Source organism: Molothrus ater, chromosome 2 (assembly GCF_012460135.2).
Source record: "Molothrus ater isolate BHLD 08-10-18 breed brown headed cowbird chromosome 2, BPBGC_Mater_1.1, whole genome shotgun sequence".
NCBI lineage: Eukaryota > Metazoa > Chordata > Aves > Passeriformes > Icteridae > Molothrus > Molothrus ater.
Genome location: NC_050479.2, coordinates 3,254,261 through 3,268,860, shown reverse-complemented (window position 1 = coordinate 3,268,860; position 14,600 = coordinate 3,254,261). Strand labels below are relative to the sequence as shown.

The following is a 14,600-nucleotide window of genomic DNA, read 5'->3' as shown; positions in this document are numbered from 1 at the left end:
CAGTTTGGTGAAAGTTTTTGTATAACAGCTTTTGGTCTAATTTAGAATGAAAATAAGTTGCAGTATGTCAGAATTCTTTTTAGAACAGAGAGGTTTTTTCTGCCCAACTGTAGACATCTGAGAAGTGATAAGAAACAGCCAGTGTCTGAATGGATTGTGGCTGTGAGGAGGTCAAAGCTTGTGATTACTTATATATTATCATGAAATCAGATTAGAAAAGCAAAATATGTTTACATTGATGAGGAGAAATACTATGAAACTGGAGTCAAAAAATAGATTGTATAAATGCAATGCATATGGCAAAGTTAATTAAAAGTTCTTTATTGCAGTGTTATTGTAAGCCAAGGATAACAGGTCCTTTTAGGAGTCTGGGAATGCTGTCTGAAGAAGCAAAAAGTGCATTTTATTTCTCTAGCATCTCAATGTACAATGAGCAGTTTTGCTGTGCTTGTGTGCCCTCATTCATTGTCCTCCTTTGGTGCAGTTCTTGCCCTTCCCCATCCAACCTTGGACACTTCCAGGGATGGAGAATCCACAGTTTATCTGGGCAGCCTGTCCCAGGGCCTCACCACCCTCACAGCCAAGGATTTCTCCTTAAGATATAATACACACCTGCCCTCCTTCAGTTTAAAACCATTGCTCATGAATAAAAAAACAAACAAACCAAACAGGTCACAGTTTAAAACCTGTTCTAACCCCTGGGTTAGAGTGGCCTCCAAAGCACTTTAAAATCCTGCTGCTCTGTTTATTCCCCAGTATCCCTCATCCCAAGCAAATTCTGCTGCACAACCACACACCTTATTGTCTTGTGTAGCCATTTCTTGAGTCTGACCAAACTTTAGAGAAAAAAAAAAGTCTTTGTCCTTAGTTCCTGACATTGCATTTAAAGGAGGGGGCAGCTTGCATGTGCTTCTCATGATGGGAACTACTTCAATCACATTTCCTGTAACTTCATGTTTCTAGGCCAAGTAATCTTGCATTTGATTAAGTAAACACCTTTGTCCTAATGACTTTATGCCTACTTTAAAGGCGTTGCTGTACCTATTGTTCTACAGATTTGTCAGTCTGTTATTCTTTTTCTTTTTTTAAACTTATCAGTGAAGTGTAAGTCAAAACCAAATAGAGAAATCATTTTGTTCTTTTATCATTAGTACAGAAAGTCCAAGGGAGAAGCCAGGTTTGGCATAGTACAAGCAATTAAAATATAAAAAGAATGTAACGAAGGAGCATGGGTTTGTTTAGATTTTGTGGTTGTTTTTTTTTTTTCCTGTGATGTCATGAGAGGAAATATGTGGAGAAAGGAAGATGAAATAAAGAATATTCATATTCAATATTGACCTCAAATACCAACAGCTCTGCTTCACCGATTTGCATGAAAGACCCTTCCCACCTTCTCCTTTAAGCTCCATGTGTTCTTTTCTTCATATCCCTTTACTCCAGACATTAATTACTAGAAATTAAAGGCTTCATTTCTGAGATGTCATGAGAATATGTTGCATCATGTGAAATTCAGGAAGATGACCCATTCACTGCTAAAATTATTGTCAAAAAGGTACAAACCTTTGCAAAACTGAAAACCTGTAAGGCATCTATTTTGTAATAATTATTAATGTTTACATTTCTTAATCCCACTTATGGCTTGATGTTGCCAAACTGCTCCAGAGACAGCATTAATATGGATGAGAAAAAGAGATTAACATGTAAATGAGTAATGAAAAGCATTTACTAGGAATAGAACTGGCATCCATATGTAATAAAACCTTGCCAAACAATGTCAGTATTAATAGCTTTGTTTACATTTCTATGTGGCCAGACCACGCCACTATTTTTTTCATGATGGTGAGTTCTGACAATTTTTGTATTAGATTTGGTCCAGGAGCTTGCATTTGCAATTATAACACAAAGCAGATTTTAAAGTCCCTGTATTTAGGAAAGAAAAAACCCACACTGCTTTCTGTCAGCTATTCCAGGACAGCAGCTTACTGTTGGAGCCTTCCTTTCACAGCTCACACTCTGGGGACAGCAAGTCATGCCCATTATCAGAAATCCCTGTAGAACTGAGAGATGCTTCCTATTGCTGGCTGCTTTTCCCCAGGATGAGATTCAGGGGTGGTTCTGCCCACTTGGTTTCAGGTTGTTCAGCATCCCTGGGTCTTGCAGGGTCAGTGGATTCAGAAAAGCCTGGGACAGAAATCCTCACCTTTTAAGTGGATTAATTTGATCCCAAGGCTGGAACCCCTCTGCAGCCAGGCTGGAAGATCTGGAGGTGCTCACCTGGAGAGGAGAAGCTCCAGGGAGAGCTCAGAGCCCCTGCCAGGGCCTAAAGGGGCTCCAGGAGAGCTGGAGAGGGACTGGGGACAAGAGATGGAGGGACAGGAGCCAGGGAATGGCTGCCAGTGCCAGAGGGCAGGGCTGGATGGGATCTTGGCAATGAGGAATTGTTCCCTGGCAGGGTGGGCAGGGCTGGCAAAGGTGCCAAGAGAAGCTGCCCCATCCTTGGAAATGTCCAAGGCCAGGTTGGACATTGAGGCTTGGAGCAGCCTGGGACAGTGGAAGGTGTCCCAGGGAGATGGAATGAAGTGATCTTTTAGTTCCCTTCCTACCCAACCCATTCTTTGATTCACTGATTAAAGATCACTGAGAGGAAGAAGAGGCTGAAGAAGACCTGAGGCTGATTCCAGCATGGGCCACGTTTTTTAGTTGTGCTGACTCCTCAACATCTTGCACAGGCTTTGATGGCCAGGGCAGCTTTTGTCACCCAGGGAAGGGAGATCCCTGTCCTGCTGTCCTTCCACACAGGCCACCAAGACCAGGGAGCGTGAATGGCAGAGGATGTTGTGGGGTGCACATTAAGGAGCCTCCCACACAGGGCCTGAGCCACAGCACACAAAGCTGGCAGGAGCTCAGTGGTTCCTGCAGAGCCTTCCCAGACCTGTCAGTGAGCACCAGCTGATAGCCAGCAGGATGGATACAGATCAGTGCTATTAAACCACAGCTAAACTCAGGCTCAGCTTGCTTTCTCCAGGAATTTTCCTCTCAAATGTGAAGTTTAAGTCTGTCTCTTGGGTTCGTTTGTGTTTGTCTTGTTTTGTGCCCATAGCTGTAGATATTCACACAACCCTAGGTAATTTGGTTTGTATTTCCATTATTTACTGTGCTCATCAGGAAGTTTAAATGTTTGCATTTTCCCTCTTCAGGCAATATAATGGACACCCCTAGTACAAGCAGTGTTTGTTGTCATTAGTAATGCCAATAAATAGAAAACTATTTTTTCTTTGTTTTTCTTTATATTTATACTTACCCTAAATATCCATAAATTAACTTATATTAGGTGGAGTAATTTTTAATAGGAACCAGAAAAAATTTACTTTGTGTCACTTGTGTGGGGGAGGATGAGAAATAAATCCATTATATAGTGCTTGATGCCAGTTTTGAAAAGGTCCATGAGTAAACAGTTATAGTAGTAAATACAATACTCTAACAGTAGTATACTCTTTATACTCTTTACAGTAGTAAATACAATATTCTACTATTTACAATAGTAAATAGAGGTAAATAATGTTTTATTTGCAGTTTGTATCAGCTTTCTCCTGTATAATTCACACTTCAGTGTATTTACTGGAGCTCACTCTTTCAAAATTAACATTTTGTTTTGTGTTCTTAGTCTCATGGATTGGGGCAGAAAAGAGGGAACTGTGCATTCGGTAGTGTCAGGCATGAGATGCACTGTGATCAGCTGTGTTTGTGCACACATATATATTTAATTTTGGGGAGTTATTTCATGAAAAAATCTCATGGGCTGCTGAGAAAGAACTCTTTATTTTCCTTCCAGTGTAACATCTTCTTTCTTTAGTTCTTGTTACATCATCCCTGCTACTTCATTATCCAAGCACATCAAGTTCCCTGAGGTTTCTCAGTGGAGGCAGGGAAGAATCCTTGGGGAGCAAGGGACCAGTGGCCATCTCCCCCCACACCTCCTTGGTCTGCAGGTTTTCTTAGAAAAGGCTCTTCAGGAAAGTTTCAGACCACTAAAAGAAAAGATTTTTGGCATGACAAAAAGGGGAGGTGTATCCTGGCGTCCTTTTTGTCTCACAGAACCAAAGAGGCAGAGGTAGCTGGTTGCATTTTGGTGGGAAAGGAGGAGGGATGGTAACTGAGAAGTCACTGGTGGCAGCCTAGTGCTGATCTTTGCACTCTGGTGACATCTGAAAATCAGCAGTAAAAAGGTGCAGATCACTGCCTGAACTCTGTGTTAGTGTTAATTCAATCATGAGTCTCAGGGAGCTTGAAGGGCCTGAGATCCCACTCCCCAAGCCCTGGCATTAAGGGGTGATCTCAGTTTTCACAGGCAGTAAGAGGCTGGAAGTGATGTCCTCACCTTTGCAACTGCAGAGCAAACTATGAATATTAGCAGAGTGCACCCCAAGGGCTCACAAACCAGGTGGATAAAAAGGAGGAATGTAGAATCACAGAACAGAAACCCACAAGGATGAAGTCCAACTCTTCCCCCTGCATAGAACATCTGCAAGGATCACACCATGAGTCTTCAGATGAACAAACACTGATTTTTAGGGCAGCATGTGACTGCTGGAGCTCAGCAGAGTCCTATTCCAGCAGCCAGGGAGGGTGGGAACCTGCAGGCAGCCACCCACCCTCGCAGATCTGGGGAACTCCCATCCCTTTTCTCTCTCCCTTCTCCTCTGCCGAGAGGACCACGCATTTCTGGCCGTCAGCAGCAGATCTGGCAGGAGCACAGCCCACCCACACTGCCTCACAGAGCTCCCTGCCCTGAGTCTGGCTCAGAATTCCCCTCATTCCCTGATCCTTGGCCCCCAAACTCACAGCCATGGCCAGCTGGCCCAGCCTCCCCCTCAGCTTCCATCAGCCCCTGGGCTCACACGGAGCCTCCTCGCTGGCCCAGGGCTGGGGATTGTCCCCAAAATCCAGGGAGGAGGGGCTGGACTGCACCCCTGCTCCATTCCAGGCCAGGATGGAGTCACACAGTGGGGATTGTCCCCACAATCCAGGGAGGAGGTGCTGGGCTGCACCCCTGCTCCATTCCAGGCCAGGATGGAGTCACACAGTGGGGATTGTCCCCACAGTGGCAGGGAGGAAGTGCTGGGCTGCACCCCTGCTCCATTCCAGGCCAGGATGGAGTCATACAGTGGGGATTGTCCCCACAGTGGCAGGGAGGAGGGGCTGGACTGCACCCCTGCTCCATTCCAGGCCAGGATGGAGTCATACAGTGGGGATTGTCCCCACAATCCAGGGAGGAGGGGCTGGACTGCACCCCTGCTCCATTCCATGTCAGGATGGAGTCATACAGTGGGGATTGTCCCCACAATCCAGGGAGGAGGGGCTGGACTGCACCCCTGCTCCATTCCATGTCAGGATGGAGTCATACAGTGGGGATTGTCCCCACAATCCAGGGAGGAGGTGCTGGGCTGCACCCCTGCTCCATTCCATGCCACAGGATGGAGTCACACAGTGGGCCACTGTCCTTTCACAGAGTCCCTGAGGCTGGAAAAGCCCTCCCAGCCCATCGAGCCCAAGCTGTGCCCAGTGCCCACCTTGTCACTGAGTGCCACGTCCAGGTGCTCCTTGGACACCTTCAGGGATGGGGACTCCAGCACCTCACTGGGCAGCCCCTTCCCTTTCTCGAATTTGCACCCTTATGCACCTTGTCCCCCCAAAGTGACCCCTGGAGAACGTGGATTTCCTCAGAATTCTGCTTTTGGAGGGTGCCCCAAGCCTGTGCACTGCTGGAGGACAGAAGGAGTGTGGCAGCCTAGACCTGTTCTCATGCCTGGGGAGCCTCATCTCACGTGGGATTTGTCCCTTCAGGAGTTTCAGCCCTTCCCACATTTCCTGATGGATGTGGGGTAGCCACAGGCACTGCCTGACTCACAAGACTCAGCTCCAGATAGCTCAGGGAAGGAATTGGTGCCAGCAGGAATGCTTGGCAGTGGGAACAGAGGGTCACTGTCCCTCCCTCTGGTGTCTGTCTGGCCTCCAGACAGACGTGATGGCACTTGATGGGCCCTGCTGCCCTCAACAACCCCCATGCTGCCATGAGGAGGGTGGGAAGCACTTCCCACAGCTCCAGAGTGGGATTTCCACCAGGAGGAGTTGCCATGAGAGGGAGGGAAGTGGCTGGTGGGCATGGTGTCCCTGGATTAGAGGTTGTGCCCACATCTCTTGGCTCCTGGTCCAGAAGGGACTACTTGGCTGGGTCCCTGAGTAAGGAAAGGAGGATCCCAGCAGGTCAGCAGGGCCTGGCTTTCAGTTTCTCCTCTCAGGGGCAGCAATTTTTTTTGCTACATTCAGCAGATCTCACCCTCTGTACCTCTACTGAGACCCCACAGACCTGGGCTGTGCTGCCCACCCTGCCCTCTCCTCTGTTCCCAGTGTTTGGTAGTGTTTGTGCTTCTGCCCAGCTGCACTGGGAGAGTCTCCCCAGGGAGAGTTCCCCCATCAAGTCCATCTATTTTTAAAAAGAACTTAAATCTTATCCAAACCGCGTCAAAATAAGTGGAATTTTTTTTTTTTGTGGCCTTTGGTGGGGTTTGCAGCAGGCCTAGAGCCACAGCAGGACTTTGTTTGCCACTATGACCAGTGGCAAACCTCTAATGTCAAGGAAAGATCTAATCCAGTGAATTTTGCTATGAAACTCACTCAGAGTGAAAAATGAAATAAAATATGAAAGAAACATTGCTATCCAAGTTTTGTTTTCTTTTTCTTTCGCATTATCCTTTGTATTATCTTTTTCCTTTCTCATAGAGAATTGTTCTTTCTGGTCACTGTAGGTAACTAACACCCTCAGGCATGATCATGCAATATTCCAAACATCTTTTGTAGGGATATAAACCACATTATTATTTGTACCATTCCGTGCCATCCTCTGCTGCACAACTGTTACAACTGTCCTGTCATTCGCTGACAACATCTGTCCCCATGGTCCTCACCTTCAGTGCCAACAGTGCTGTGCCTAAAAACTAATAGAACAGAATCATTGGGTTGGAAGAGACCTTCAAGATCATCAAGTCCAACCCAGCCCCAACCGCTCAACTAAACCCTGGCACCCAGTGCCACATCCAGGCTTTGTTAAACACACCCAGGCATGGGGACTCCACCACCTCCCATCCAGAACTTTATCACCCTTTCTGTAAGACACTTATTCCCAACATCCAACCTAATTTTTCTTTGATGCATGAAACTGTTCACCTCCCTGTGAGATGAACAAGCCCTTTTTTCCCTGGGGAGCCCTGTGCTGGCTGCCCTGACCTGTCTCTGGTTTGCAGGAAGCGTTATCGGTGGTGAGCGAAGACCAGTCCCTGTTCGAGTGTGCCTACGGATCACCCCACCTCACCAAGACAGAGATGACAGCCTCCTCCTCCAGTGAATATGGGCAGACCTCCAAGATGAGCCCACGTGTCCCCCAGCAGGACTGGTTGTCACAGCCCCCAGCCAGAGTCACCATCAAGATGGAGTGCACCCCCAACCAGGTTAACGGGTCAAGGTAAGGAGGCTGGGGGCGGCTCAAGAACGGGGATTTTTGTGTTGGGTGTGGCTCAGTTGTCTCAACCTGTATCTTTAGCAGCATTTTAGGTGCCTCATTATCCCACCTGGCTACTGCTGCCATCCCTGGGTGCTCCAGGTTGCCCTACCTTGACCTGCCAGCCATGTTCAGGTGTTACAGAGGGTCTGAAATGGTGCTACAGGCACAGACTTCTCCTGAGCTCGTGCAATGCCTTTCCTCTGACTGCTGATAAATTTTGGATGTGAATTTGCTTTGCACACCAGGTGAAAGAGCACATACTGAAGTTAATAAAATGGGGATTTGCTGTAGCCTGGAGCAGCACCATTGATCCATCAAAGGGTGTGGTGTGTGTGATCTAACACTCCATGGAAGTTGTTAAATCCAGCAATTTGGGCAGTTGTTTTTGCTCCAAAGATAACCAAACAGGGAAACACTGGAATTAAAATCTTGTAATGGCAGAGGGTGTGAACTATTGATCTTTCCTTTTGTAGTCACTGTAAACATAATGCCAAAAAGTGAAGCTGGATTTAAGAACTCATGCTGAAAAAACAACATAAATATGGAGGCAGGCAGGGGAGTAGAAAGGAACAGAAAAATAAATAACTCAACAGGCAGTAGCCACAGAGTGTCTGTGTATTGACTGTTGTCTCAGGACATTTTTTGGGGCATGTCACTATAAAGAAGACTTGTTTCAATTAGTCTGCAAAGGTATTACAGTGGATTTTTGGATATTGACTGGTGCCTTTCCCAAGCTTAGGGCACCCTGTGGGACATCTGAAGAAACACAATGAAGATTTTTATTTTTTTTTAAGGAAGCTATCCAAACAAGTGCTTTCCTGTTTAAGATGCCTGACTGTCAAAACAGTTTTCCTTTGGTGTTGCTGAAGGGCAAAGGTCCAGAAGAGTCAGTTGCTGACAATTGTTGGTGATGAATCAGTGGAGCCTGTGCTTCACATCTCCCTGTCCCAAACACCTGTGTTGTGTTTTAATCTCATCTCCCAGGGTCAGTTGTTCAGGAAAACCTCAGCCCTGGGCTCTGTGGTTGCTGTTCACACTTGCTGTGCTGATGTGATGAGCACCACAAGCAGGGCAAAGTGGTCTGCCAGCTTATCACACCTCCCCTGTTCTGTGGTGAGGCTGGGAATTGTGCTGAAGTCAAATCAGGATTTCCAGTGAGCAGTCGAAGATTTGAGATACATAGAAATAAATGGTGAGCTGAAGTTACCAAGAATTAGAGGAAGTTTTCTTGTAAGGCTGCTTATTCAGAAGTTCTGGTGTCTTTAATCTATTCCAGTGTCTTTTTAATTTTTTTTGTGCTAAGCAAATGCACAGGTATAATCACAAATGGTGTTTGATTCAAAATCAGTCTTACCTGCTTCCTGAAATTGCCTCTGAAGTATTTGTGCTGGCATTTCTGTTAGAGAACTGATCACAGTTTCCTTCAGTGTAAATTCCATGAAGTGCACTAGAGTAGATAATCAGAGTTAATTGTTGCTGAGAGGTTTAGGTTGGATTTTAGGGAAAGGTTCTTCCCTCAGAGGGTGCTGGCACTGCCCAGGCTGCCCAGGGAATGGGCACAGCCCTGAGGCTGCCAGAGCTCCTTTGTACAGCACTGCCAGGGATGCCCAGGGTGGGATTCTGGGGGGTCTGGGCAGGGCCAGGGGTTGCACTGGATGATCCAACTCAGGATATTCCATGATTCTAAATTTTCTCCTTCTTTTTGCTATTTTCTATTAGCATGTGCACACACTGAAGCACTCAGGGTGATGCTGTGGCTCCCTGAACAGGAGGTGGCTGAGATTTCAGCTGCCAAAATTCCCCTTTGTGGATAGAGATGCCTGCATTTCCTTCAGAGCTGTCTGCGCTGTCCTCATTAAATGCTTTTGCTTGTGGGGAGGGACCCTTCACCAGGAACTGGAGGGACAGGACACAGGGAATGGCATCCAAACTGGATGGGATCTTAGGAATGAGGAATTGTTCCCTGGCAGGGTGGGCAGGGGCTGGGATGGAATTCCCAGAGAGCTGGGGCTGCCCCTGGATCCCTGGCGGTGCCCAAGGCCAGGTTGGACACTGGGGCTGGAGCAGCCTGGGACAGTGGGAGGTGTTTGTTTGTTAATCTTGAGGTTTTTTACAGCCTTCCCCGCTGAAAGATAAGTGCAGAGTTCCTAAATGGAGACAGCAAGGAAAATTCATACTTCAATACATTTCCTAAAGCATGATTTGCTGAAAAAGAAAAAAAAAAAAGAAAAAAAAAGGAAAAAAAAAAGGAAAAAAAAAAGAAAAAAATCTCTTAAAAGCTACCAAAGGAGAAAAAAAGAAAAAAAAAAAAAAGAAAAAAAATCACTTAAAAGCTACCAAAAAAAAAAGATTAGCAGAAGAACAAAAAAAAATATTGCATGCTCATACTATACACAAAAATTATATTTTTTAATTATTGTCATTAAAAACCACTGTTTATTTCATTAGAGATGTTTTATTTTATAGGCCCTAACTCAGGCCTGAAAAAATAGATCTTAACACTACACTTTTAATGGAGAAGTAACACTGCCAATCAACAAAAATAAATATGTTGTGGCATTTCTACATCTCACATACATGAGTGTAATATGTCGTGTTATTACACTCTGGGAATTGTGGTTTTCCTGCCAGTTTTAGGGAAAACAGAATGTGAATCAGATTGTGCTACCTTGCCTTTCTGTGAGTTACTTTGCATTTCCTTTTCTGCAGAAGCCTTCCCTAGTCTCTTCTTTTGCAATCCATAAAATTGTTTCCTTAAATGATAATAATAAATTATAATATTTCCTCACTTCTTAAAATGCTTTGTATGTTCAATATTACCACAAACAGTTCCTGGAGTGCTTGGAGCTGCATTTCATTTTTTATTAAAACTGTACCTGTTCTGTTTAGACCCATTCTAAAATCTGAGTTGTCCCAGAGGAGTCTAAAATACAACCCCACATCTCAGAGCTGTGCAAGTGCTGCCCTGAGGATCTCCAGGGCATCCTCTGCCCTCTCACGTGGGCACCTGGATCTGAATAATTCAGGATGCAAAGCAGGGAATGAGATCCCACAAAGTGGTGGACAGGGAGAAGTTAACACTGCAGTTTTTTGCTGTCCAGCTCTCCCTGTGTCAGAGCTTCCTGGCCATATATTCTGTGCTTTGGAGGGGGGTATAACATTTTGGGAGCATATTGAACCCCTCAGACATCCCCAGTTAAGCACCCACACAGAGAAGGAGTGTGCCCCCTCTGCCAGGACTTTCCCCAAACATTCTTTGGCTGTAATTGCCCTACATTAAATTCCAAAAGTTAACAGTCTCAGAGCTGGCATTCCTGTGAATACCAGAGAAATGCCATTAGAATGAAATTAAAGGGTTATTTTCAGTGTGCTGCACAGGGATTAGCTACACACTTTTCTTTAACAATAACAGTATTTTTCAAGATAAAACCTGCAGCCCAGCACCACAAAATACAGTTTGGGGGCTTACCTTAAATTAAATAAAGCAAGAAAAGTTTAAATTAAAGCTGTCATTTACCTGGCTGTTGTTGCATGTATAATACAGGTGGTACCAAATTGAGTTTCTCTAAGTACATTAATTCTGTTCCTTCCAGGTACATAAATCTAATGAGACCTTTTGTGCTACACTACAGTCAATCTTTCACCTGAATGTAACATTCCTGTTTCCTGCTATTTATTGCTCCTGGGTCAGGCCAAAAAGATTCACCCTGTAGTATAAATCTGGAGGTTGCATATGCCACACTGGTACTTTGCTGTTTATTGTTCTTTATGTATTCCATCAAATTAGGCATGAGCAATTCTACCACAATGAGTGCAATTCATGCCGTGCATTCAGGGAGAAATTCACTCTGTGGAAATGCTCTCATGAGGCTCTGGGTACTGCTTAAACAACATTTATAAATCCATGGATTTCCCAGTGGTCTTGGAATACACTCACTCACGGGGCTTTGCCGTGCCCATGGGTGGCACTACACAAAGGTAGCTTGGAATAATGACATTTACTGTAGGTAATCCATCTTTTTCAGGCAGGCTGAAGTGGAACACAGAGTCTTATTCAGGCCACAGATAAATTTCTCTTGCCATGAGCAGCGTGATGATTTCATTGAAGAAGTATTTTGAAAGTTAACTGCAGTGAAAGCACAGCAGAAGCTTTCCAACATCAGCTTGGCTGATAGAGAAGTTTTAAAGAAATGCCAGAAATAATTAGTTGTCCTTAGGATTTAATCATGTGCAAAATGTTGATTTAAGTGCTACCAGTTGTTGCTTGAAAACCATTTGAGAATGAAATTATCACTTAATACATCTTTTGTGCTGGCTCTTTTGGGAAGTACCATTTTTCTTTGCGTGTAACTGCCTGAATTTTCATCAAAGAGCCTCTGTACTCTCCAGGTTCAGAATGTCTGACACACTGGAGGACTTTTCAAGAGTCCAGGGTGAACTTGAGTTTCTTTGCTGGTGTTTTTTTTCTTTTTCTCTTGATGTAAAGTCTCCGAAGGAGTAGATTCTTTGTGCTATACAAGGCAGCAAATTGGAATGGGGAGCCCTTGAGGTGCCTTGTACCATCAGGATGTGTCACAGCTGCTGTGCCCAGGCATGGGCAGGGAGAATTCATCCACCCATGTGGAGCTCTGTATTCCAACAGATCCAGCCTGCTCCCAGGATCCAGGCTGGCAGGCTTTGAGCTGTAGGAAGCATCTCTGCATCATGGTGTGATACTGGTGGATTTAATTAGAGCATTTAAGCAGCTCCACAGAATCACTGAATTGTGGAATTGTGGGGTTTGGAAGGCACCTCTGGAGATCATTCTTGTTGCCAAGGCAGGGTCATCTTGAGCAGGAGACACAGGAACTCATCCAGGTGGGTTTGGAATGTCCCCAGAGAGGGAGACTCCTTGTTCTCCCCGAGCAGCAGTTCCAGAGCTCTGCCACCCACAAGGTAAAGAAATTCTTCCTCCCATTGAGGTGGAACTTCTTGTGGTTCCATTTACAGCCGCTGCTCCTCATCCTGACACAGAAAATTCTGTGCCCATCCTCTGGCCCCCACCTGGTGAGCATCCAGCCTGTGCAGGGGCAGGGCTGATGTGCACCCACCCCCCTGCCATCACTTGTTTGCCCAAGGCTTTTTCCAGCCCTGGAGCACAGCCCCATGGGGGAGGCATGGTGCCATGTCCCCTCCACATCTGGTGGCACACCACTGGCACCCAGCCTGGCATTCCTGGGGAACCTCAGCTCAGACTAAACAATAAGCCTGGCCCAAAGCCCCCAACAGGCCATGGGGTTGTGTCTCCAGTGATGCCATCATGATTTTTGTTACCTTTTTATCTACTTTTTATATATTCTCAATACCCTTAACATGCATACTTTTAATTCTTTAAAGCTAATATCTTAATCCTAATATTCTACTAAGCCAAAAAAACAAGCATCCTAATAACCTCACAATTAAAAACCAAAAAACCTTATGCTGTCTTAAAAAACCAAAGCCCCCTCTAAAACATATCATGTAAAGTAAAATTAAGCCTATATAAAAAAATTAAAATAGAAAAATGTCATTCAATGCTATTCATTTAAGCTTCTCATTAAAACATCTTTGTTAAATATGCTAATTTACAAAATCTGTAAAACTGTATATGCAATCTACGATATATATACATTTCAGCATATTCCACCTTAACAAATTATTACACCACAAAAATCCTTGTTAAATACCAAAATAAAAACCCTTTATCCTTTAACCATATCTAACTCTTAATACTAAAACCAAAGAAAAGGCATCACCAGCAGAGTCAGCCCCTACTGCAGCCCAGGGCAGAGCTGGGAGATGTGTCCTAAGAGGATGATTCTCCTTTTTGGAGCTGCCTGTGTAAAATATTATTAATTTTGGGTAATATTACACTGATTATCTCCGACTGATAATCCGTTTTCCCACTGACTGGGTGGTTGATGGGGTTGGCTGCCTACCAAGCTGGAAAAATGGCAAAGTCAGGATGTGTGACTGCTTCAAGAAGCTCCTCTTTGCCCTGAAAATCCACCAGCTTAACACGAGCACTTGCGTGTGTGTGTGGGCATGGTTTGGCTCTGTTCTTGAGGCAAACATGTTGCCAAGGGGAAAAACAAACTCGGCTCACTAATACTACAACTATTTTGGTTTTTTGGAAGCTTTTTGGGTTGGCAGGTGCTAAATAAGAAGCTTTCCAGTCCAGGATAATGGGGTCATTCATAATTATCACTGCTACGTTTGGGATTGACCACTGAATTCCCAGCAACCAAAGGCTTTCAGATGGGCGGTGAAATACAAAAATAATCTTCAAATAATGACATAGGACCCCACAAGAGTTGTGATCACTGTCATTATTTAAGACTATTGCCATCCTTGCTTTTTTATTTCCTGTTTACTGGGTCCAGAGCACTTACAGCTGATGGTGAGTTTTCTCTTCTGTCCTATCATTAGTGGGTGTTTTATTTTGATCAGGGCAGCATCAGTAGGGTTGTTCTGTATTTAAAGTTTAGGAGTAGCTTTTTAACAGAAACAGAAGGTAAGGAAAAGTCTTAAAAAAAAAAATTGGCACCCTCACAGCCCCTTAGTGCTAATCATGAAAATCAGCAGACATTCCACAGACATGGGGGATTATGGTTTCCATACAAGATGTCACTTCTGTTTATGCCTGGCATGCTCTATTTTCCTAACTTTCTATATGATCCCTGCCCACAAAAGAAGGCACGTGTGGTTTGGGAAGGGCCCCATCTCCTGGTATTTCATATTTCACAAAACCACAAATACAACAGCCTTAAAAGCTCTTGAAATGAAATACAATTTGAGAAATGTAATCCATTACCATCATAATAGAATTTCTATAAAAATAATAAAAGAAAAACAAGAGAAAATAGGTCCTGAAAGTTATAGGCCAACTGGGAAGTCGTTGTGGCTTTGGCCTAGCTATCACCATGTCAAACCTCAGCCTTGTCCCAGGCAGCAATCTAATTGTAAATTATGTATATACAGAACATCATTTCTTAGCTTTGGCTTTTCGTGACCCCCTTCCCTG

The 14,600-nt window shown here is 44.6% G+C and overlaps 1 protein-coding gene across 2 annotated transcripts in view; it reads left to right on the top strand.

Moving 5' to 3' along the window:
- The window catches only part of ERG (ETS transcription factor ERG), a 104,002-nt gene that overhangs the window by 65,611 nt on the left and 23,791 nt on the right, over positions 1 to 14,600 (top strand). For both annotated transcript variants that reach the window (XM_054514061.1, XM_036392264.2), the window contains exon 2: positions 7,302 to 7,519. In XM_054514061.1, coding sequence (XP_054370036.1) covers positions 7,302 to 7,519 — 218 coding nt within the window. The remainder of the gene's footprint in view (positions 1 to 7,301; positions 7,520 to 14,600) is intronic.